Here is a 21,055-nt window from a genome sequence, read left to right as displayed (position 1 = left end):
TTCGCAACAAACTCGTGCAGGTTTCCAGAACATGGCAACGGTACAAGACGACAGCTCAGCATCTGCAGTACGCTTCAAGCGTCGCAAGACTACCCACCCGAAGCGCGTCGCTGTTGAAGAAGATGCACCTACTGTCGTCACCTCGCAATCCCCAGATACAGCCAGTTTGCTGCACGCGCCGTCGCACTCGACCGAAGCCAACAACGATGAAGAGTCGGTTCCAAACCTGAAAGAGATACTCCGCAACAGAAAGCGCCCTCGGGATCGCCTCAAGGAAGGCGTGCGCAAGGTAGAGGTTCCCCGGACGGACATGGTTCACATGGACGACGCACCGCGACCAGATCAATATACGGGGCGTTTTGTCGCACAGACAGGACAGGTTGTGGATCGCGACGACAAGCAGATGTAAGTGGATTATGCGACAGGGCCCAAAAGGTCAGCGCGTCTGGGTGTGGCAAGTGCAGACATTGATGTGCTAGGTCGGAATACGTAGAAGCCCGCATGGCTGAAAAGAACTATCGTCAATACGGCTGGCCTATCCCACAGCACCTTCAAGCTTCAGTAGCAGCCATCGCGCCGGATCTACAACACACATTTACTTCAAGAACATCTGTGCGTGCGCCAGCGGGAACAGAGAATCTGGCGGATAAGGAACACAGCGAGCGATTGGCAGCGGGCCAGGGCAAACTTCAAGAAGTAGATCTGGGCCCAGAAGCCAAAGCGCGCATCGAGCAGGCTTGGAAACGACTGGAGAAGGGTGAACCTGAACAACCGGCGAGCAAGGCGCCACGAGACAAGTATGGCTATGGGTGGCGCAAGCCGAGAGGGGGTGGGAAGACGGACGAGGACAAGAAGCGCGATCAGATGGTCGAGGCCGTACTTAGCGAGGCAAAGCGTATGTCTCCCACCATATTTCTTTCTCTCCATTCTTTCATTCCTACTAACCACTTTATTCCGCAACAGTCGACTACTTCGATGCTCCCGCCCCATCCATCCCCCTCGCCGCAACCTCCACCCATACAAATACCGACGACGCGCTCGTCGAACAATTCCGCACCGAGTATTTCGAATCTATGGAAGCAAGGCGCCAGCACCACGCAGCCCGTAAAACAGCAGCGTCAACAGCCAAGGGTGCGGCGCCATCGATTTCAGGACCTAAGATGGGAGGTAGTAAGAGCGCAAGAGCCAGGATGCACAAATTGCAGCAGGAGGAATTGGCCAAGAAGAAGAGATGAGGCGAGGTGTATATGTAGATGATTTTTTTTGAATAAGAATTATGGTATCGAAAGTGTTGTACGTACATATAGAACGACAGGAGTTTATAATAAGATATCAAAAGGGAACAAAAACGCCAGCCCCTCATTTACAATCATTCATACAGCCCTTCCGTGCTGAAGCCAATATATCCCAGACCTATCCTCCCAAAGAAAGAAAAAACGCCCTTTACCCTTTATTCCTCCTTCATCAAACCCTCAAATCTTCCTCGGTCCACCCCCTACCTTCTTCCCCCCTCCTGTTCCTCCCCCAACCTTCTTCACCACCCCATCCCCAGGCGTAATCTTAATCGGCACCCCACTCTTCGTCACCACGGTGCCTCCTCCTCCTCCTCCTCCTGCTCCCCTTCCTTCCTTCACCTTCTTCTGCGCCTCTTCAATCTCCCTTTTATCAATCTTAATCACAACACCATTATTCAGCGTCACGGTGCCTGTCTGTTTCGCCTGCTCAGCTTGTGTCTGGGGAATTTTGATCGTGACGCCTGAGGCGAGGAGGACGTCCTTGGTGGGGCCGTTGGGGGTGGGTTTCTTTGCGGGAAGGGCGCTGAGTTTTGAAGGGGTGGATGTGGGTTTCTTGGTCGCTGTTGCTGCTGTGGCGCTTTGGGCTTTACGGATCGGAAGCTTAGCATTCGTGTTGGGCGTTTGTAAGGTCTTTGGTAGTGGTGGCATGGTTGAGGTCGGACGGCGCATGCCGTTGGGTAGTACGGCACCGCTCGATATCGCTGTCTCTTTTACGAGTTTCGCGAGGTTTTCTTGCGTCAGGCGTTGGACGTTTGACATTTGGTCTGGGGAGGCGGCCTGTTCGGCGCCCATCTTTGCGGCGCCTTCGATCATTCTCTCGAGTTGGTCTGGGTCAGGGAGTTTGCTCATGTCGCCGGTGCCTTGGCCTAGGAGCATCTTCATGTGGTTTTCGAAAAACTCTTTGCCGCCTGGTATAGGTATGTCGTCGGGAGAGGCGCCGTAAGCGACGGTCAGGGCCATCATGATGGATGTAATTGGCGCAAAGATTTTGACGAATTCGTTCCAGTTACCGCTCTTGACTTCGGTTTCGATCTGAACTGCAGGACGGGGGATGGTGCGGATGGTTTTGCCATTGCTGCGGCTAGACTCGCTCCGAATGTCCATGTCGAGGTGGTTTTTCCAAAAGTCTTCGGCGGGGAACCGGTTGTTGCGGTTGAAGTATTCGAGCATGTAGTCCTTTTCTCGCCAGCGGTTTCTCAGCCATACTTCGAATGCGTGTGTATTTTCGTAAGGAATATCTGCGAGACGGAAGCGGCGCCAGTGCATGTTCACGGATTTCGGGGGTCGACCTTCGAAGAATGAGGAACGCAGTGTGAATATATCTTGTCCATATTGGCCGGGCGGTATACCTTCGTATGCAATGGTACAGTCATAAAGCCAATCCGTAGTGTCCTTCAGTTCGTTGAGACAAAACTTGAGACCCGTGCTGCGAGGAAGTAGTTGATGCTTCATATCCTGGAGTCCGTTCTTATCCGCCCATTTCTTGCTTTTTTCCCGAGTCGTCGGAGACAGGTTCGTTCCTTCAGGAAAGATGATGAGCCACATGGGATCCCCCTTCTTGTTCAGCTTGGAGAGGTGCCTCTTAAAAGTTCTTTCGTCCTCTTCCCACTTCCTCGACAGAAAGATGAAGTTGTAGAACTGTGCGCCCCACCCGATAATGGGTATGTTCTTTAGCGACTCCTTCAGGATGATGTAGATGAAGCCATGCATATTGTTCGTGTAGGCAATCCACCATAGGTAAAGCCAGTCGGTGTAGAGCTGGTGGTTCGCCATGAGGACCATACGGTCGGCAAAATTACACTGAAGAGAACCATCTTTGCGCTTGATGAGCTGGCCGACCATGGTGGAGTCGCCAGAGACACGGACGACTGTTGGCGCCCACCATTGGGTCAGGCAGGTGATGAGGATGGCGAAGCATTCTTTGGTATAGGCCATATATCCATCGTAGAATTGAGGATCGATGAGTTTCAACGGCGCGCCTAGGAACTGCGAAGCGCTTATGCTACGATGTGTCAGTTTGATTGTGCCCCGAGGGCGATGGCTAGGTATGCATACGCTAACACTCCAGACAAAAAGGTCGAGGCCAATGTGAATGCTCTCTCTGCCTGTGTCAGCTCGCCATACCGCGGTGGCCCAGCTGGATGCGCATCAACATTGTCTTTTGAGATTCGCAGCCCAGCGCCCAGGTCGTCCTTCTTCTTTCTCTTGACAGATGCCGGCACTGGCGTTCTAGTTTTTGATTGGCCCGCAGCAGCGCCCGTCGACAGCTTAGCGGGAGGTTTGGGAGCCGTTGACTTGATAGCCGGCGTTGGCTTTTTTGTCGCTGGTGGCATGTTGAATAGTAGCAAAAACACGCAAACATTCAAATGTCCAAACGGCAAACACAAAGCCTCGCAACCTTCCCCCCAGTAACGGGCTACCCGCGACCCGCGACGTCAGTGCAGGGTCGAGATCAAGACGGCTGCTCCACTTGTGTCCCGTCAACCCTGGTCTGTCAGCCGCGATATGACGTCGATGTGTGGCGCTGTACACTATGGCCACGCCAAAGCAAGATATGGGACCATAACCATTCCCTCTCTGCTAGCTTGTTAGCTTCCTCACTAAATAATATACGCACTCCGCAGTATACATCTGCTCCTCAATAGCATCGCCTGTATTTCCTCTCAGAGTCATCACCCACATTTTGACTAAGCAGTAAGTAGTCCCCCCTTGATAACCAACCCTGCCTATGTGTAGTATTAGCAGACATTCCAAGTTCTATCCACTGACACGTATTCATCAGAATCATTCTCAAAAGAAACATCACACATCTACCACAATGCCTGCCTCAGTAGCATCAGCGCCTGTCAGACACACCCCCAACAAGACGACTGCCACAAGAAATGTAAAGAAGGCCGGCACAGCCGCAACCAAGAAGCCCCAAACAAACGGCGCCGTAAACGGAGCATCGCACCCCCAAATGTCGCCTTACACCATCATGGCCTCGAGAATCGCCAACCGCGTCGCCGAAATGGCAGAAAACATGACGTTTGTCGAGCGAGAAAAGTGAGTCTCGCTGCCCTCCTTCCCCTTAAAGAAAGATCATTCACTGACAAGTTTTGTTCTCAAAAGGCCTCAGCCACAACAAAACGGCGCCGTGCAATCGCAACCCGCGCCCCGCAAGCCCCCGCGAAAGCTCGAAATGCGCATCCCCAACAGCGGCGCTTCACCCACGAACATCACTTTTAGCGCGCCCTTCCTTGACAACACGCTGTCCAAGCTGTTGACACTGCAGAACCGCATGTTGACTGTTAGCAACGACATTGCTGCGTGCGAGGATGTGGATGAGAAGACGAAGCAAGAGCAGTTTGCGCAGAGTGCCGAGTTGAGTCGCATTATTGCGCTGATTTGTGCTGAGAAGGCTAGGCAGGGTGCTTAGTGTCTAGTTCTTTTCTTCTTCTTTTGCTTGTTCGGCTTGAATGACAGCAATCGTGTCTTCACCACGTTATCATTTTCTATTTCATTTTTTTCTCTTTTACAGCGGCGTTAGAAGGACTATTTCAGTATGTATAACGAAATAGGTGGCTTTTTTTTTAAACGCAGGCAAGCATGGCTTTTTTGTACGAATAGTTATAGATGAGAATGACAGCGAAAATCTTAATGGTACTGCAAAACTGTTTTCCTGGTCAATTGCTGTCTTGTGATGTCGTCTGGTAAGGTTACCCCTGAAACAAAAGTAAAATGGCCTTCTCACTAAAGGAAGAAAATGGACACTTGCCACAGCAAGCCGGGTCCCGTCACGCCCAAAAAACCCAAAGAAAACCTGCGTCTTGTACCAGGGATCGACATGCGCCATGGCTGAGTTGGGCGGAACACTCTGTGGTAAAGCGTACGTCATGGAGATGCGGGGGTTGTTGCTGCGGCAGGATAGCGTACACCGGTAGTCGCACGCACGCACCCTGCATTCTCGAAACCGGTTCTAAAGAGTTGCGCAGTGGCGCACTTTTTGCCGCAATGACAAGAGATCGGCGGCGAATTAGGGAAAAAAAGAGGGTCTGGGTGAGTCTGGAGTGATTGCTGTGTTCTGAGAGAGATTGAGTTTCCTACTACTTACTTTACTTGCCACTACATACATACTATATTCTACTACGTTAGGGTTGCATGTAGAGCTGCTACGTACTGTCTTGTAACCGATATTCTGAGATATATTGCGTTTGCCAGCTTAGGAGATTAGTCGTCGGTGCTGCCTCTTGTTTTGTTGCATCTGCGAGAATGACGAGCTTCATTTCAAATATCATCTGGAACTCTGTCGAGGGATTCGTGGATGCGGGGAAGAAATCGGCAGGCGAATTTGGTGGAAATGCGTTGATTAAAGCTGGGGATATGATTGAGAATAGCGGTAGGAACATAGGAACCGGTAAGTTTGACACTTTTTTTGCTCCACTCCCAGAGCCCTCCCGGATTCATATGGAATGCTATACCCTCAACTTTTCATAGGAAATACTGACTGAGTCCATCTCTTAGGCATAGAAAAAAAGGCGACGAACTATGGTACTGCCATCACAGGCCAGCCTTACAAGCCTTCAGCAAAGGCCTTGCCCTCGACTGCCCGTAAACCCGCAATGAAGCGCTCGAATTCCATGCCTGTAAATGCCAAACCACCGACAAGCGGATTACCCTTGGGCGCGAAGAAGTATCCCGGCGGTAATCAAGTAAAAGGAGCTGTAGGCGGAGCTAAGAAGACGGCGGGAGGAGCCAACAAAGCCATTGGCGGAGTCACAGGCACCGCATCCAGAGCAACCGGAGGCGTCGTGGGTCGTGCAAACAGCACAATCGGCACTCTTTCATCCACGGCAGCAAAAGGTTCGGGTAGCGTCGTAGGAAGTGGACGGAAAGCGCTCAACGGAGCTACCAAATCCATTCCCCCATTCAAGGGTTCAGCTGCAACATCTGCTGCTCCGAACAACAGCATCCCTAAGCCAGCATATCCTACCGAGAAGAAGAAGGTCGTGAAGCCAGGTCAACCGAAGCCGTTTACACCGCCAATTGAACAAAAGAAACCAGATCCGAAGAAACCTTATCCAGGAACCAATACATTGCCAGGACAAAGCCGGACGCCGGTGCAGCAGCACAAGTATAAGCCTTTACCCAGGTTGGGCCCGCAGGTTGGTCCGGGGCAAACCATGCAGCATATTTCCATCTGATTTGCGAGAGGGTTTTCCGTATTTCGGCGTTATAATGTAAGACTAGATCCTCAGTTTCGGGAGTAAGCGATTTAGTATTAGTAGTATATCATTATTCCAAGGATGCATAGTTGTGTTGTCAGTTGTGCGTGGGAACCGTGGATGCCAGATAAACACGTGCCACGATGCTTTCATCTCGACACGACTTGGTATGCTGATATGGACCACGACCCTACAGCCCATGTATAGAGGAATGGTAGTCAGCACACGCTCGGGCACCCTGAAGTCGTTAACTTCGGCGAGACTCCGGTGTCGGCGGATCTGCTTCCGCTGAGCACCATTGCTCATCATTGTCGATCGCTCCACCGAACCCCACACATCCTTACCTCAACTGTAGGACCCTCGACCTATCATGAATGGCGCAATGGGTCAGACGTCGTCTCGGCATTTGGGGGAAGCATTCCGAGGGTAAAGCTTAGGTTTCTTATATATTCCTGGCCATCTGATGTGTGACTAGGTGCATCTTGTGTGCCGTCTCGTTTTCCTTCTCGCTTTCCTTCTCGTCTTTGAATACGTCAGCCTCACAATGTCATCGTTTTTTACCAAGAGATACTACGCAAGCAATAGCCAGGACGAAGAGAAGATTGATACAGTGGCATTCGAGAAGGATGGAGACGGTATTCCAGATGCGCCTGTTATAGGAAAGATTGATCCAGTCATCGCGAAGCGTGTACGACGGAAATTGGATAAACACGTTGTCCCACTGCTAGCAGCGCTGTATCTTCTCGCCTTTCTCGACAGATCCAATATTGGGTAATGCGATATATCCGGAACTTGCTCAGAGCCAACTGCTGACACAAAACATAGGAACGCGCGCATTGCCGGTATGGAAGAGGACCTCCACCTCAGTAGCTCAGAATACTCATGGCTCCTAACGATATTTTACATTTCCTACATTGTCTTTGGCTTCCTTATCGTCATGTGGAAAGTGGTGCCTCCGCATCACTGGGCTGCAGGATGCGTCTTTGCATGGGGCCTGATATCGAGCGCACAAGCTGGAGCTCAATCATGGACTGGAATGATGGTGCTCCGCTTCCTCATGGGGGTTGCTGAAATCGCTTTTGGGCCTGGCGTACCTTTCCTACTTTCATTCTTTTATCTCAGACACGAGCTCGGTTTGAGATGCGGATTGTTCCTGTCGGCCGCACCGCTAGCAAACACATTTTCGGGGGCGCTAGCGTACGGTATTACCAGCGGAAATCCTTCGTTTGCAAAGTGGCGTGTACTGTTTCTCGCAGAGGGACTTCCGACTGTTGTAATGTCTGTTGTGACATGGTTCTTTTTGCCAGACAGCCCAGAGAAAGCGCGATTCCTTACCGAGGAGGAAAAGGCCGTTGCCAAAGCGCGTGGTGTAGTACAGGCAGGCACGGGGACTCGAATTGGAAGCATCGAGTGGAAGGAAATGCTGGAAGCGGTACTAGACTTGAAGAGTTGGGTCCTAGGCGTAAGTAGAGTAAACTGTTGGGTAAGTCGGCCGACCGAACTAACGATTTTTCAGATTATGTATTTCTCGGGCAACGTAGCATTCTCATCGCTGCCGGTCTTTTTGCCTACCATCCTTACTGAGATGGGATTCTCGCACGTGAACGCACAGGGACTAACGGCACCACCCTTCTTCGTCTCTTTCCTCACTGTCATTGTGACTTGCTACATTGCCGACCGCACACAACAGCGCGGTATCATGATCGCCATACTCACAGCAATCGGTGGTGCTGGTTATGTGATCCTAGCTACGACCAAGGCTGTGGCAGCAAGATACTTTGGAGTCTTCCTGGCTGCTGCGGGCATCTTTCCAGCCATTGGCAATGTTCTGCCGTGGATCACGAACAACCAGGGCACAGATACGCGAAGAGGGACTGGTCTGATGATGGCGAACCTCATTGGGCAGTGTGGGCCGGTGCTTGGAACTCGACTGTATCCAAAATCAGAGGGGCCGCTGTATGTGAAAGGCCAGTCGATTTGCGCGGGATTCATGTTCCTCTTTTGCCTGCTTGCTATCCTATTGAGAACTCTACTTGCTTGGGAGAACAAGAAGCTGGACAAACAATATGGGACATTGGCGCAGCAAAAGTCAGCGATGCAGGAAGCTGCAAAGGGCGGAGAAGCGGTGCATCAAATCGGACTGGAGAACTATGGTCCAATGTATCGACATGTACTGTAGGTGGCCAATGGCAAGAGAAAATGGCTATCATGGCGTTCAATGGCGGTATGCACCGTAAGGCTGGCGACATGTGAAAAGCAATGAAGAGGGGACTGGTTCTGCATGCAGCGGTGGTCGAGCAAGGGCATGCAGCTTGTTTTCCTGCATCGATAGAACAATTACTAGTGATGTAGCTATATGATAGATAATTCATCGAGATGGTGGTGCAGCCAAGGGCAAATCTGTATCGAATCAGTTCAAGGGCGAAGGAATAGCGCGTTTGAAACTGGCCCACCTCCCCCGTCTGTCCTTAGCCTGTCCAAAAGAGGAAACAGCGCACACGACGTCTGTTATGCGCACCACCGTGGCCAAACGTCAATCAATGCCATGTTCCTATCATGGCAATCTGCAAACTGGTCCAGAGATCAGTGCATCCAAGCGCATAAATATCCATGGTCAGCTTGCAGGGCACCGCCAAGGCGCAGCACCGACGGTTCCTAATGTGCGAACTGGCAGAAAGCTGGGACAGACCGGCCAATGATTAGCTGCTGGGCGCACGCACCGCAGCACTGGCCCCCAATAACGTCACTGCCAGATTCTGGACGAACATGTCGTCTTTCGTCGCTGCTCGTCCTCCTATGCGCCTCTCCTCCCAGACGCCTGCGTGTCTGCATCCCAGTGGCCCTCCACTGTATATACGCCCCGTCGCGCATCCACGGTAGCTTCACCATTGCTGCCGTTTCGAGGCGCGCCTTGCTGCAATGCCGACCAATTCCTCCACTGGGCCTGGACCCGCCAGCGCTGCTAACTCAGGTCATGCTTCATACGCGACAGCTGCAGCCTCGGATCCTGTTTCGCGCCAAGGACAAGACGCTGACTCTGCTTCTGCTCTGCCCAAGAAGAAGAAGAAGACGCATCGTGGCGGAAAGAAGAGGCGCAACCGTCGCCCATCCTTTGCCGCAGGAGCCGATCTGCCACAGGCTGACTCAATGGATGAGCGTCCCACCCTCGCCAACGCCGCCAGCCATGGCCAGTCACGAGGGAGCAGCAGCTTCTACCGCACCCACAGCAACCTCAGCAACACCAGTCTCGAGAGTGAGGCCCTGCTGGACCACCGCGAACAGCCCACCATCCGGACGCGTCGTCCAAGCGTGCCTGTGACGTCCATGTACCCATCTCGGGGGAGCCAACCCACCCCCAACCCTCAACGCCTGCAACCCTTGAAGCCAGCAAACTCATACGGCAGGTCGCGCCTCTCGCATACCCCCGACCTGCTTCACCACAGCGATGCCGCCGACGACGACGAGGACGACGACGATACCAACGACAGGACCCCCTTGATGAGCTCCTCTGTTCGTGACATCAGGTCAGGCGCAAGCTATGGCTCTAACAGTGGCAATGCACGTAGCAGGAGCGGCACGTCCTTGTCTGCTCCCAAGCATATGACGATGCCTGAACACCGACCTGAGCTCTTCACCCAGCACCATCACTCTGCTACAAACCTCAATGACTACGATATTAACAACCCCCCGTCCATGCCCACCAGCCCGACCTTTGAAGCCCACTCAGGGCTGGACGATGTCATGATCCCAACAGATCTCGACCACATGTCCGATCCCGGCCGACCCAGCAGCAGGAATCGAGATGCGTTGATCAACATAGACGGGGACGAGCATGGAGGCTCACCTCCTTCTGCTGGCGACTTGAGACGTCGTATGACCACAACGGCACTTGAAGATGTCTGCTTTCCACACGAGGCCATGTCTGAAATAGGACACGAGGATTACATGAACGCGCCGACGACTGGTGAGCCTACCAGCCGACGGAGACGCCGCCGCTGGCCTGATCTCGACGTACTGCAGGCCTGGGCAAACCAAGAAAAGGAGCAGCGGACCATGGATGGCATGCGCATGCGCAAGGTTAGCGAACCGCTCATGGTCGAAGGTCGTCTGCGTCCCAGACAGCGCGTTTGGCATCGTGAGGCCAGCGATGCGCCCTATCGATTCACTTACTTCAACGAAACCTTTGACAATACCATCCACAGTCAAAGCATCAGCGAGCTGCTGCAGCCCGGTCAAAGTTTCAGGAACCTGTTTGTCCCGGATCCCCCAGTTATCGATGACACTAGCGATAGCTCTGATACGGAGGATGATATGCTACACTCGGGTACCAATGGACATAGTTCGCGATCGGCTTCCAAAGTGGACGGCAAGCACTCGTCTGGAGAGCAGACACGCTCCACCACACCGCGTCCAGCAGAAACACCAAAGCCCGAAGACGAGAAACCGAAGCGCTACGGCCCACGACCTGCGTGGTGGCTAGATGTCATGTCGCCCACGGAGACGGAGATGAAAGTCATTTCCAAGACGTTTGGCATTCACCCCTTGACATCCGAGGACATCTTGATGCAGGAACAACGCGAAAAGGTCGAACTCTTTAAGCACTACTACTTCATCAACTATCGGACGTTCGAGCAGGATGAGAACAGCGAAGACTACCTGGATCCTGTCAACCTGTACGTTGTTGTGTTCCGGGAAGGTGTAATAAGCTTCCACTTTTCCTTGACACCGCACCCGGCAAACGTTCGTCGCCGCATTCGCCAACTGTCAGACTACCTGGTTCTGTCGCCTGACTGGATTTCGTATGCCATAATTGACGATGTGACGGACGCGTATGCGCCCATGATTCAGAAGATTGAGGAAGAAGTCGACGACATTGACGAAGCCATTCTGCGTCTTCACTCGAGCGATGAAGAACAAGAGGCCGAGAAGGAAAAGAGTCATAGCTACAACAACCCGCACTACAAGGATCCGCCCGAGGTCAAGTCACAACAGGACACGGGCCGAGACATGCTGCGTCGGGTTGGCGAGTGTCGAAAGAAGGTTATGAGCCTGTACCGGCTGTTGGGCAACAAGGCCGATGTCATCAAGGGATTTGCAAAGAGATGCAACGAGCAGTGGGATATTGCACCCCGCAACGAAATCGGCATGTATCTTGGAGATATTCAAGATCATATTGTTACCATGACTGGCAACTTGAGCCACTATGAGAAGTAAGTTTGAAAAGTAGATTGGTAGAGGTGCAAACTAACGAGGAATTACAGTCTTCTTTCACGCGCCCATAGCAATTACCTGGCGCAGATCAACATCCGGATGAATGAGCGGCAAGAAAAGACGTCTGACATTCTAGGCAAGCTGACGGTGCTGGGTACCATTGTGCTGCCCATGAACGTTGTGACTGGTATCTGGGGTATGAACTGGTAAGTGGATAACATTACATGGGGCCAAGATGAGTTGCTGACCCAAAGCTAGCCTTGTGCCCGGACAAGATATTCAAAACCTTAACTGGTTCTGGTCCATTACTGGGGGCCTTATTACGTTTGGACTGGCTTGCTACTTTATTGCAAAGCGGGTTTACGGCATTGTTTAAGCAAGAGCGGCGTAAAGAAAGTGAGCATTTTGTAGGAGTTTGTGAACAAGACGTTGCAACCCTTTGGCGTTTGGGCTTGATACACGTAGTGATGGATATGGCATTATTGTTTGGGGTTCCTGTGGATCGAGATTGTACAATGTTCTTCTGTTCTTAGCCTAATAGAAGATTTTGGATAGCTGCGGCGTCTAGTATGTTGTCATCATCATTGTGGCTTGCCGACTGTGAAGAAGGCTTGACGTTGAGGGGGGCCGTATCAGCGGAGTTAGTACCACAAGGCGGGAGGACGCATGGGTTGGTATGACATTTGGCGCAGTAGGTTTTTCAGTAGTTTTGTGGTTCCGGTGAGCAGCTGATGGTGGCGGAGGCTGATGATATGTACATCTGTGAAGAGCTGTGGCAGGAGCTGAGCAGTGTACCGGGAGACGCCCGAGACGTGAATAACTATGCCATCCCAGTCTGCTGTGGGTTGCGGACCGTTGATCATTGAAAGGCATCGACTCATTTGTAGGATATTTTTAAATCGCAATAGTAGCTCTCTTCCACGTGTGCCATGCGCAGGGCTGCAAAAACACTCAACATATTGGGTGGCATCTTCTGGAACGGCCCGCGGGCAGCCTTTGGGTCGATTGGGCAGCCTCTGGAGGGGATCAGAAAAAAAAGGTCGTCTGATGTCTCTCCTCGATGCTGCCTTGACTGTACATGCGTACGCAAAGTCGAATCGGAGGTAGTGGTAATGCATAGGGCTAGCAGGGTGACCCCAGAAGTGTTGGGTCGCCTCACTGCTATTAGGCGTTAGTGGGATGTATGTAGGTGTAAGCTGTGCAGCAGAGAGGGAGGAGATGGTGTTTTCTTCATGGCCCTCTGGCAGTGTTGCAGCAGGTCATTGCTGAAATAGTCACCGTCTACCATGGCTCCAAGGCCGGCCGTGATGGCGGCGTCACAGGCGTCAAGGCGTCAGACGGTCGAGGCGAGGGCGTGTCAGCGGGTCGAGGCGTCTGCGAGGGCGGCGTGCACATGGTAGCTGGTTGCGGCCTCATACGGCATGCGGGGCTATGCGACGGAGGCATGGCGCAACGTCCGGTCACTTCTTGAGCCCACTAAAAGAAACTTCTAGCGAATGTGGCAGCGTGCAGGCACCGGTTCGCATGATACCACGGCCGCTCTCCCGCTGTCGCTCCACGGTAATGGTAGGGCTGCCACCGCAACCACGCCCGGTGAGGGCGCTGTTGCACCCCCAAAGCACCCCTGCATGTATGCCTACTACACTACATACTATACAAGCCGCAGTATAGTAGCATGCAGTACATAATTGGCCATGGGGGAATCAGAGCATTTGCGCCCAAGGCCCATGTCTGATTGCATCCTGGTCGAGACCTGCGGACAGTACCCCCATGACGTCAACCGGGTGCTGAGTTCCAGCATCTGGGCAGTCGAGAACCCAACCCTGTCTTCTGACGCGGTCCGCTCTCCATGACACTTGACGTCGTCTGCCTCGCTGCCTCGCTGCCTCGCTGCCTCTCCTGTTCTCCCTCTCTTATTACCCCGCCGGCGTCTGCTATTCCACCACAAGTACCAGCATTGCCCATCTCCCACCGTGTACCTGCGTGGGCTGATCCCCTCCCTCCTTTTTCACCAATCGACCACGACTCGCGATCGACTGGGGGCTGCCTTTCACAGTCACATCAGCAGCGCCTTGTAGCCGCTGGCTGAGTAATAGCCAAGCATCACATTTCCTGGCCGACAGACACTGCCCGCAACAAATACCGTTTTGCGCCCACTTCCGCCTTGACCACAACTTACCCCACCACCCACCCTTCAACCACTTTCCCCCTCCCCCGCCGCACCAATGTCCGTCATCTACAAAAAGACGGAGCGTGAGCGCGAATGGGAGACCGGCTCATCGCGCAATGGCGGTGGTGGCTACACCACGGTCAGGCGCTACAAACTCCCTGATCGCACCCTCGAGGAAGACACATACGAGTCCGAGATGCGGCTGGTCCAGCGCAGCCGCAACGACTTTGACGACCACCGCTCCGTCAAGGACTACGTTATTGAGCGAAGCGTCGAGCCTGTTCGTGAAGTCAGACACTACCACTACGCCGAACGTTCGCCCTCACCACAGCGATCCGAATACCGCATCCACCGCGAGTATGAGCGTGAGTATGAGCGCGCGCCCTCTCCAGCACGCACTGAGATCCGCATCTCGCGGGAATATGAGCGCGACGAGGATATCTTCCCCCGAGAGCAGCCGTACGAGTTGGAAAAGTATTCCAGGTCCACCGAGTATTTCCGCCCTGAACCGCAACCGCAGCCACAGGCCCCTCCCCAGTCCATCTACATCCGCAATGAAGCCGCTCAGCCTATGCAGATGCAGATGCAACCTATTATTATCCGGGAGGAGGCCCCTCAACCCATTATCATTCGTGAACGCGTTCCGGAGCCCGTCTATGAAGAGGAAAGGCCGGTTGTTCGACAGCAACAAGAGCAAGACTACTATTATGAACGTCGATACAAAGAGATTGACCGTGGAAACCGTCACGACGAGGAACAGAACTATTATAGTGATGATGACGTGTATTATTACAAAACGAAGGATACCTGGGGCGGAAGCGAAACTCGCGTCAAACGTGACGTCGCTGCAGGTGCCCTTGCTGGCGTTGCTGCTGGCCAGATGATCAGACATCACCGCAAGAGAAAGGGTGAAGCACCTGGCGGCTCCATTGGTAATGCCCTTGGCTATGGTACGCTAGGTGCCGTGAGTGCCGTAGCTCTCGACAGGTTCAACAACCGTTCCCGCTCTCGTTCTCGATCTGTCTCTCTGGACAGGGGTAGAGAGCACCGACGTCACAAGTCGCGTCACCGCAGCAAATCCCGTCACCGCAGCAAATCCAGGGCCAGAGAGCTTGGTACTCTTGCCGCTCTCGCAGGCGTCGGAGCTCTTGCCTACGCTGCTGGACAAAGGAACAAAGCCAAGACGAAGGAAGAGACGGTTACAATCATAGAAGATCGACACCGCAGCAGGTCTCGTCATAGGAGCAAGTCACGTCATAGGAGGGGCCGAAGAAAGTCGAGGTCCGTCTCGGTGGTATCAGACAGGAGTAGGTCTCGTAGTACGAGCAAACACATGGACCCCGAGCACCGCAACAAGCGAGTAGCAGAAGTTGGCCTAGCTAGTGCTGTTCTCGCCGGCCTTGCTGAACGCCGGCGTAGCAAATCCCGGAAGCGTGAGGGAAAGCGCTCTCCAAGCCGCATTCGACAGGGTGTACCGATCGCTGCCGCCGGTGTTACTGGCGCAGCTATCACTGGACTCTATGAGAAACGTAAGGCTAAGAAGGAAGCTAGGGAAGCATCGCGCTCGAGGTCAAGGTCACGTTCCAGATCGAGGTCAGTCCTCTCCCGTCTTACCGGGCGTAGCCGTAACAGGCGTCAAAGTACAGTGAGTGAACCAGTCTTAGTAGAGTACGGCGGTGATCCGATCTACACCGATCGCCCAGCGAGAAGTCGAAGCCGTAGCCGCAGCCGCAGCCGCAGTCGGGACCGAACCCGCTCGCGCCGTAGACGTCGACGAAGCTCTTCCTCTTCTTCGGGCGGTAAGAGCCGGAGCCGGAGTAAGAGTCGGGCACGGGCGGTTGCAGAGACGGCAGCAGTTGCTGGTGTTGCCGGTTTAGCTGCTCATGAGGCGACAAAGAGACGAGATCGTAAGAAGGCCGAAAAGGAAGCCGAAAGACGACGTGAGTCCACCCTTCGCCCATATCGGAACTAGTTTGCTCAGAAATCAACAGGCGAGGAGGATTCGGCATACTCGACTAGCACCTATGACAGTCCATACGGTAGCCCTACCGCATCCACAGCCTACACCAATGATTCACGCTACTTCCCTGAGACGAACTATTTCCCTCCGCCTCCTAACGCACCCGCCATCGATCCCAACGCTCACAGCCCTTACCCACCCTACAATCCAGCTGACTACCCCCCGCCACCTAATACCGCTTATGAACCCAACCACCCTTCACAATACATCCAGCCGCCTCATAGCGATGTCCATGTTGGAAACCCTTATGCGCCCCCTCAACCACACGATGCTTACTATGGCCAACCCCGTCGTACGGACGGTAATGTGAGTGCTCCAGCCCCTAATCATATCGGTAACGAGCACAAAAACTTCGCTTCTGCACGTGGTGGGTTTGGGACGCTGCCAGCCGGTAGTGCTGAACATCATTGCTGATACATGAATAGGTCCGGTAGAGAAGTCTCGCAGTCCTAGTCCAATTCTTCCAAATCCTCCAGCTCCAGAAGAAGAGAAGAGTGTCAAGTTCAATCTAGAGCCACAGGAGGAGCCCGCTCGGGAACCTTCTCGAGAGCCTTCTCCTGAGGGTGAAGACAGCGATCAGGAACATCGTGGGCACAGGAGACGGAGGCGACATCGAGACGACGATAACTCACAAAGTTCGAGGGAGTCTGGTAGGAGCCGTAAGAGACACCACCGAGACGAATCTCCTGGATCTGATACGTCTGATGCGACGATTGAGCTGCCACCACGCTTCGACGAGAACGGGCGGAAGAGGCCTGAGGATCCACTGGCTGATACTTTGGAGAGCGTTTTGGCTTCGATATTCCGATAGTGTTTTGTTGGCTTCACGTCTTGATACCTTTGTTTGGATACCAGATTTTTATTCTAATGACTGTTACGATGGGCTTTTGGTATGTCTATGATGAAATTTTTAATGATTGTCTATCTTTTGCGTTCGATTAATGGTAACGAAGTCACGATACTTTGTAGATTTATACAACCTTGATATAACTGAAGATAAATAACACTTTTTTTGTATTTGTTAAACTTTCGATATTGTTATTTCTCTACAAGCCAAGGAATTGAAGCCAAGTAGTGATCAGTTTCATGCACAAGCGTCAGGTACACTTTTGTGCAGTCAATTGATTTGTCGTTGATATTCTATGTGTATGTTACTGCCTGTTATGGTGGTGTGAGGTAGCAGGTAGCATTGGTAGCTTCTGGTGCGTGCCTTCCCAAGCAAAGCGTCGTTACTGCTTCGTACAAATATTCCACCTCAACACCTTTGCAAGCCTTGTCTTCCCAACCTCTCACTTTCTTCCCAGATCTTTCCTCGCCTTACAATTCCATCCTTCGCTTGACTCTTGACCCAACCCGCCGCCATGTTCCTACACGACTACTACTGTCTCCTCCTCGCCCTCCTAATGACCCTATGCCTCGCCTCATCCACTCTGTCACCCTTCCCATGTACTGGGTACATCTCCCCCACTCATCCTCCATCATACTTTTACTAACAGCAAACAATGGCTCCATATACTTCACCGCTCACACCATTGACAGCCTACTCTTCCAGAACCCAGATGTCCTTCATGATCTGTTCGTGTTCAAGTGCGTTACTATAGTCGTTTTCAATGCGAATACAGGGGGTGAGGCGGGAAATGAGACGAGGGGGGAAGAGTTGGAGTATGGGTTGGAGAGGGCGTATAGGATTATGTCTAGTGCCTCTTTGAGGGGAGGAGGGGGCAGTGGTGAAGATGGTTTGGAAGGAGCACCCGCAGGTAGAATCACCCCAAAAACTGATTTCCTGACTGATTCTAATTCAGATATTGCAGTTCGCAACACGAAGATTCGACTCGGCAAATATGATGTCGCTACTTCGCCTCTTCTAGGTCTATCCAACGTCCAAATCCTATTTCTTCGTCTACCAGACAGCACGTATTACGGTCAGGGATATAGTGCTTACTGAGAGGAGTCGTTGAAAATGCTATACAGCGCAGACATTTCTCAAATTACAGCCACCGACGCTGCCGCTACGTGTACTGTCAGAGATTTGAAAAACATCATCGCCACGATCCTGAATGAGAGGCGTGCAGACGATATCCACGTACTGAATTACCTGGCGTCTCTCTCGACTGGCCAAGACGACTACCAACTTGAACATGCTGACCGTATCGTATCTGCCAAGCTTGTCATGGATGTTGTCAAGGAGGAGGGTATTGAGACGAGAGTTGTAGCGTAAGTTCTTACTCGAGTTCACTGGGTTGTGCGCTAAAAGTGGTAGACATGGCTGTGACGAAGTTCGCAACCAGGAGGTCAATCTCAACACTCCTGACTACATCAACAAGGTCAATGCCTTTTTCGAATATGCCAAATACGATCCTGACATGGTAAGGCTTACTTGTTATGTGTTATTTGTGTTGCAATACCTATATCGGCTTCATGCTAACATGTAGATAGTGTCAGAGTGTTGACGAGTGTGGCGAGCGGCTCTCAAACGCAGATACGTCAACTGGCGGCTACAATGAGGGCGACTACATATATGAGTTCCTAAAGCGGGAGTACTACGTCACATAATGCTAGCATGCAATTCTGGAGATGAACTGGCATGGTTCAACTTTGGAACATGCTCAAAAACAATAATGTGAATTGATCGTATTATCAGAGTAGAGTATATCTCAGATGTTGGCAAAAGTCAAAGTAGAGATACTAAGCGATGTATACCACAGATGAAATCAAAAATCCCTCGATTGATCCTTTGGAGAGAAAAAAAGTAAATACATGTACAAAAAAGATTATAGGCTAAATCTCTCTCCCCTTACTCATCCTCGTTATTCTTCCACCCCATCTTGCGCTTGGTATCAAACTCATTCTGAGTCATCCTCTTAGCCGGAGGCGTCTGCCCCTTGGAAGGAGACCTCGGCGGCGTAATCGTCGCACCCTCCTCCTCCTCAGGCTCCCACGCCCGTCGCTTCGCCAACATAGCATCGAGCTGCGGGTCCCTGCCATCACGGTTGGGCACTGGGGGAGGTGGTCCCTTACGGGACACACTTGGCTTCCTGAGCGGAAGCGCAGGCCTGGCGTTCTCCATGGCACTAGGAACGGGCTTGATCTGGCCCTTGATTTCACGGACAATGGGCACGTCTGAGACGGGGATAGCGCCACCGAGGCGGACCATGGGGGCGGGTGTGGTGGGTGCGATGGGCTTCGCGGGGGTGATGGGCGTCTCGGGGATGTCCTGGGATTCGTGGACGGGTACTGCTCGGCTTCCCAGGCGGAAACGACCGATTTTTTGGTCGCCGACGGCGGGGAGCGAGTAATTGATCTCTTTGGCTTGGGCCGCTGGCTTGGGAGCGGGAGGTGGTGGTGGGGGTGCGCGAGCAGCGGATTTGTTGACGGGGGATCGGGGGGCGGTGACGGGGAGAGGTGGTGGTGGTGGCGGTGAGGTCGCCTTTCTGGTGGGAGGAGTGGCGGGTGGTGAGGGAGGCGAGGATGACTTTTGAGGGTAGCTTGAGTTGTTGTTATTGTGGCTGCTGTTGTTGTTGTGGTGGTTGTTATTGTAGCTATTGCTGTGGTTGTTGCCGCTGCTGTTACTGCTGCTGTGGTTGTTCATGGTTGTGGTTGTGGTAGTCCGTGATGTGCTTTCAATCCAGGACTCGATACGGCCACCGCCTTGTTCTCGTGATCCTGATGACATCTGTAGAAAAGGTAGCACGTTAGTAAGATGTTCAGAGCACTTGTCGCACTTGTCGCACAAGCGAGGCATGGTTTGAAGTGGAAATTCTTGACTTACCTGATCCTCTTGATAACTCCTCTCCGAGCGTATTAGTCTCGCAGATTCGGCCAGAGCTCGCTGTATTTCCTCCTCTTCTTCCCGTTCTCTCCGTTCAGCTTCTTCTCGTGACTTTGCCATCATGTACTCCATGTCCTTATCCATTTGCAGTTGGATCTGTCGCTCATACTCTTCTTTACTTTTCCTTTCCACTTCCCTAGTACGTTCCTCGGATGCCCATTTTTGCCTCTCGTGTGCCCTTTGAGCCTCTTCGCGGCGTTTCTTCTCAGTAAGTCGCTCCTCTTCTTGTCGATGTCCCCTTTCGAGGACCTCTCGTTCTCCACGGCGCAACTCTTCCTCCCGCTCCTTGGCTTCTCGGCGACGCTGCTCGTCATATTTCTTTTGCTCACGCTCTATCGCCTCTTCCTCCCTCTTGCGAGCTACACTGAGACATCGGTTGCATATGCCTTCACGGTCCCAGGTCTTGATAGTGAATCGGTCTTTGTTGTTCGGGTTGTCGCGGTCACAGTGGAGATTGCTTCTTTGGAAATATGGGCATCCGTATGTGTCGACGTGGTCCTCTTGCGGGTGCCCGCATTCAAGCGTAGCGATTGTGAACCTGCACATGCTTGGTGTATATGGGAATGGGGATGGGGGATGGGCGTGCAAATGTGTACAAGGTGGGATTATTAATGTGCAAGTGCGGTGCTATAAGAGCGCCTTTAAGTAGATGTAGTGGAGAGAGGGATTGGAGGGTCTGCGAATCATCGACGAACGGTACTTATACATGCAAGATGTTGACCGCCATGGGTCTGCTAGTGAAGTGCGGTAAGAGCGATGGCCTTGTACACGTAGTAGCACAATGACTCTGAAACACGCCTCGAGAAAAGTCGCATAGAAATCCTGCAGGCTCGAAGACGCCAAATCAGACACTACTTACAAACATGCGTACAACACATCAAACGGCTAGCATGTCCGCGCACAGCGCCGCGGGTGAGGCGAGCAGAGGCCGATTGGCTATCGGCTGCAGCATCGTTCCACCGGTGACGGATTCAGAGGCATTTACTGTGCGTTGCTTTGCCCACCGAATGTATCCTGAGGACGCTGCAGGCTCGCAAGGCGCACCCAGCGTTTGTAGTGGCAGACCCACTGGGCATCAGACGTGGTAGACCGCCAGAGGCACAATTCATTGGTCTCGCTCGTGCTGGGCAATGAACCGTCCCCGGCCCAAAACAGTCATAGCATCGGAAACTGCCAGCAAAGCCATAGCCCCGCAGCCTGTGAGGACAGCCTGACCAAAGAAAAATGAAGCATCCGACTGTGTGGTGAGCATGAGCAGCATGGTCAGAAGCGACAGTGTCGGTGGAGCTTGCTACGTGGCGGGCTCAGCCGTAGTGGGGATGCATG

At 52.7% G+C, this 21,055-nt stretch overlaps 9 protein-coding genes across 9 annotated transcripts; 7 read left to right on the top strand and 2 right to left on the bottom strand.

Moving 5' to 3' along the window:
- Positions 1-31: 31 nt before the first annotated feature.
- COCSADRAFT_83971 (uncharacterized protein) lies at positions 32-1,235 on the top strand (the record flags this gene model as incomplete). The annotated part of the gene is made up of 3 exons (XM_007699802.1): positions 32-405; positions 480-895; positions 964-1,235. The coding sequence occupies 3 exons, from the start codon at positions 32-34 to the stop codon at positions 1,233-1,235; spliced, it is 1,062 nt and encodes a 353-aa protein (XP_007697992.1).
- Positions 1,236-1,472: 237 nt separating this feature from the next.
- COCSADRAFT_84029 (uncharacterized protein) lies at positions 1,473-3,628 on the bottom strand (the record flags this gene model as incomplete). Its single annotated transcript, XM_007699801.1, has 2 exons — positions 1,473-3,297; positions 3,351-3,628. 2 exons carry the CDS (start codon positions 3,626-3,628, stop codon positions 1,473-1,475), a joined length of 2,103 nt encoding a protein of 700 aa, XP_007697991.1.
- Positions 3,629-3,853: 225 nt separating this feature from the next.
- COCSADRAFT_35032 (uncharacterized protein) lies at positions 3,854-4,911 on the top strand. The gene is made up of 3 exons (XM_007699371.1): positions 3,854-3,989; positions 4,078-4,340; positions 4,407-4,911. Exons 2-3 carry the CDS (start codon positions 4,114-4,116, stop codon positions 4,711-4,713), a joined length of 534 nt encoding a protein of 177 aa, XP_007697561.1. The 5' UTR covers positions 3,854-3,989; positions 4,078-4,113; the 3' UTR covers positions 4,714-4,911.
- A 365-nt stretch (positions 4,912-5,276) lies between these two features.
- COCSADRAFT_112998 (uncharacterized protein) lies at positions 5,277-6,584 on the top strand. The gene is made up of 2 exons (XM_007699800.1): positions 5,277-5,691; positions 5,799-6,584. The coding sequence occupies exons 1-2, from the start codon at positions 5,547-5,549 to the stop codon at positions 6,476-6,478; spliced, it is 825 nt and encodes a 274-aa protein (XP_007697990.1). The 5' UTR covers positions 5,277-5,546; the 3' UTR covers positions 6,479-6,584.
- A 376-nt stretch (positions 6,585-6,960) lies between these two features.
- On the top strand, positions 6,961-8,959 carry COCSADRAFT_112995 (uncharacterized protein). The gene is made up of 3 exons (XM_007699799.1): positions 6,961-7,270; positions 7,325-7,961; positions 8,016-8,959. The coding sequence occupies exons 1-3, from the start codon at positions 7,044-7,046 to the stop codon at positions 8,676-8,678; spliced, it is 1,527 nt and encodes a 508-aa protein (XP_007697989.1). The 5' UTR covers positions 6,961-7,043; the 3' UTR covers positions 8,679-8,959.
- Positions 8,960-9,418: 459 nt separating this feature from the next.
- On the top strand, positions 9,419-12,086 carry COCSADRAFT_84613 (uncharacterized protein; the record flags this gene model as incomplete). The annotated part of the gene is made up of 3 exons (XM_007699798.1): positions 9,419-11,709; positions 11,761-11,916; positions 11,969-12,086. The coding sequence occupies 3 exons, from the start codon at positions 9,419-9,421 to the stop codon at positions 12,084-12,086; spliced, it is 2,565 nt and encodes an 854-aa protein (XP_007697988.1).
- A 1,473-nt stretch (positions 12,087-13,559) lies between these two features.
- On the top strand, positions 13,560-16,907 carry COCSADRAFT_179770 (uncharacterized protein). Its single transcript, XM_007699797.1, has 3 exons — positions 13,560-15,820; positions 15,872-16,267; positions 16,326-16,907. Exons 1-3 carry the CDS (start codon positions 13,936-13,938, stop codon positions 16,709-16,711), a joined length of 2,667 nt encoding a protein of 888 aa, XP_007697987.1. The 5' UTR covers positions 13,560-13,935; the 3' UTR covers positions 16,712-16,907.
- A 354-nt stretch (positions 16,908-17,261) lies between these two features.
- On the top strand, positions 17,262-18,453 carry COCSADRAFT_169435 (uncharacterized protein; the record flags this gene model as incomplete). The annotated part of the gene is made up of 6 exons (XM_007699796.1): positions 17,262-17,346; positions 17,397-17,621; positions 17,703-17,822; positions 17,847-18,114; positions 18,161-18,266; positions 18,337-18,453. 6 exons carry the CDS (start codon positions 17,262-17,264, stop codon positions 18,451-18,453), a joined length of 921 nt encoding a protein of 306 aa, XP_007697986.1.
- A 26-nt stretch (positions 18,454-18,479) lies between these two features.
- On the bottom strand, positions 18,480-20,553 carry COCSADRAFT_188831 (uncharacterized protein). Its single transcript, XM_007699795.1, has 2 exons — positions 19,670-20,553; positions 18,480-19,573 (listed from the first exon to the last, which is right to left on the bottom strand). Exons 1-2 carry the CDS (start codon positions 20,273-20,275, stop codon positions 18,695-18,697), a joined length of 1,485 nt encoding a protein of 494 aa, XP_007697985.1. The 5' UTR covers positions 20,276-20,553; the 3' UTR covers positions 18,480-18,694.
- Between the last annotated feature and the right edge of the window lie 502 nt (positions 20,554-21,055).

The sequence above is a fragment of the Bipolaris sorokiniana genome (assembly GCF_000338995.1).
Source record: "Bipolaris sorokiniana ND90Pr unplaced genomic scaffold COCSAscaffold_4, whole genome shotgun sequence".
NCBI lineage: Eukaryota > Fungi > Ascomycota > Dothideomycetes > Pleosporales > Pleosporaceae > Bipolaris > Bipolaris sorokiniana.
The sequence above is the reverse complement of the archived record's forward strand: the minus strand, read 5'-3'. Positions and strand labels throughout refer to the sequence as shown.

What these genes read in the sequence shown, in the direction of transcription:
- COCSADRAFT_112998 (XM_007699800.1), top strand. Translation starts at nt 5,547, where the DNA reads ATGACGAGCTTCATTTCAAATATCATCTGGAACTCTGTCGAGGGATTC. An exon ending in CGGTAGGAACATAGGAACCG is followed by an intron (nt 5,692 to 5,798) that starts GTAAGTTTGACA and finishes TCCATCTCTTAG; the next exon opens with GCATAGAAAAAAAGGCGACG.
- COCSADRAFT_112995 (XM_007699799.1), top strand. Translation starts at nt 7,044, where the DNA reads ATGTCATCGTTTTTTACCAAGAGATACTACGCAAGCAATAGCCAGGAC. An exon ending in CTCGACAGATCCAATATTGG is followed by an intron (nt 7,271 to 7,324) that starts GTAATGCGATAT and finishes CACAAAACATAG; the next exon opens with GAACGCGCGCATTGCCGGTA. An exon ending in TGAAGAGTTGGGTCCTAGGC is followed by an intron (nt 7,962 to 8,015) that starts GTAAGTAGAGTA and finishes ACGATTTTTCAG; the next exon opens with ATTATGTATTTCTCGGGCAA.
- COCSADRAFT_188831 (XM_007699795.1), bottom strand. Translation starts at nt 20,275, where the DNA reads ATGTGCAGGTTCACAATCGCTACGCTTGAATGCGGGCACCCGCAAGAG. An exon ending in GGAGTTATCAAGAGGATCAG is followed by an intron (nt 19,574 to 19,669) that starts GTAAGTCAAGAA and finishes CCTTTTCTACAG; the next exon opens with ATGTCATCAGGATCACGAGA.
- COCSADRAFT_35032 (XM_007699371.1), top strand. Translation starts at nt 4,114, where the DNA reads ATGCCTGCCTCAGTAGCATCAGCGCCTGTCAGACACACCCCCAACAAG. An exon ending in ACGTTTGTCGAGCGAGAAAA is followed by an intron (nt 4,341 to 4,406) that starts GTGAGTCTCGCT and finishes TGTTCTCAAAAG; the next exon opens with GCCTCAGCCACAACAAAACG.
- COCSADRAFT_179770 (XM_007699797.1), top strand. Translation starts at nt 13,936, where the DNA reads ATGTCCGTCATCTACAAAAAGACGGAGCGTGAGCGCGAATGGGAGACC. An exon ending in AAAGGAAGCCGAAAGACGAC is followed by an intron (nt 15,821 to 15,871) that starts GTGAGTCCACCC and finishes AGAAATCAACAG; the next exon opens with GCGAGGAGGATTCGGCATAC. An exon ending in AAACTTCGCTTCTGCACGTG is followed by an intron (nt 16,268 to 16,325) that starts GTGGGTTTGGGA and finishes ATACATGAATAG; the next exon opens with GTCCGGTAGAGAAGTCTCGC.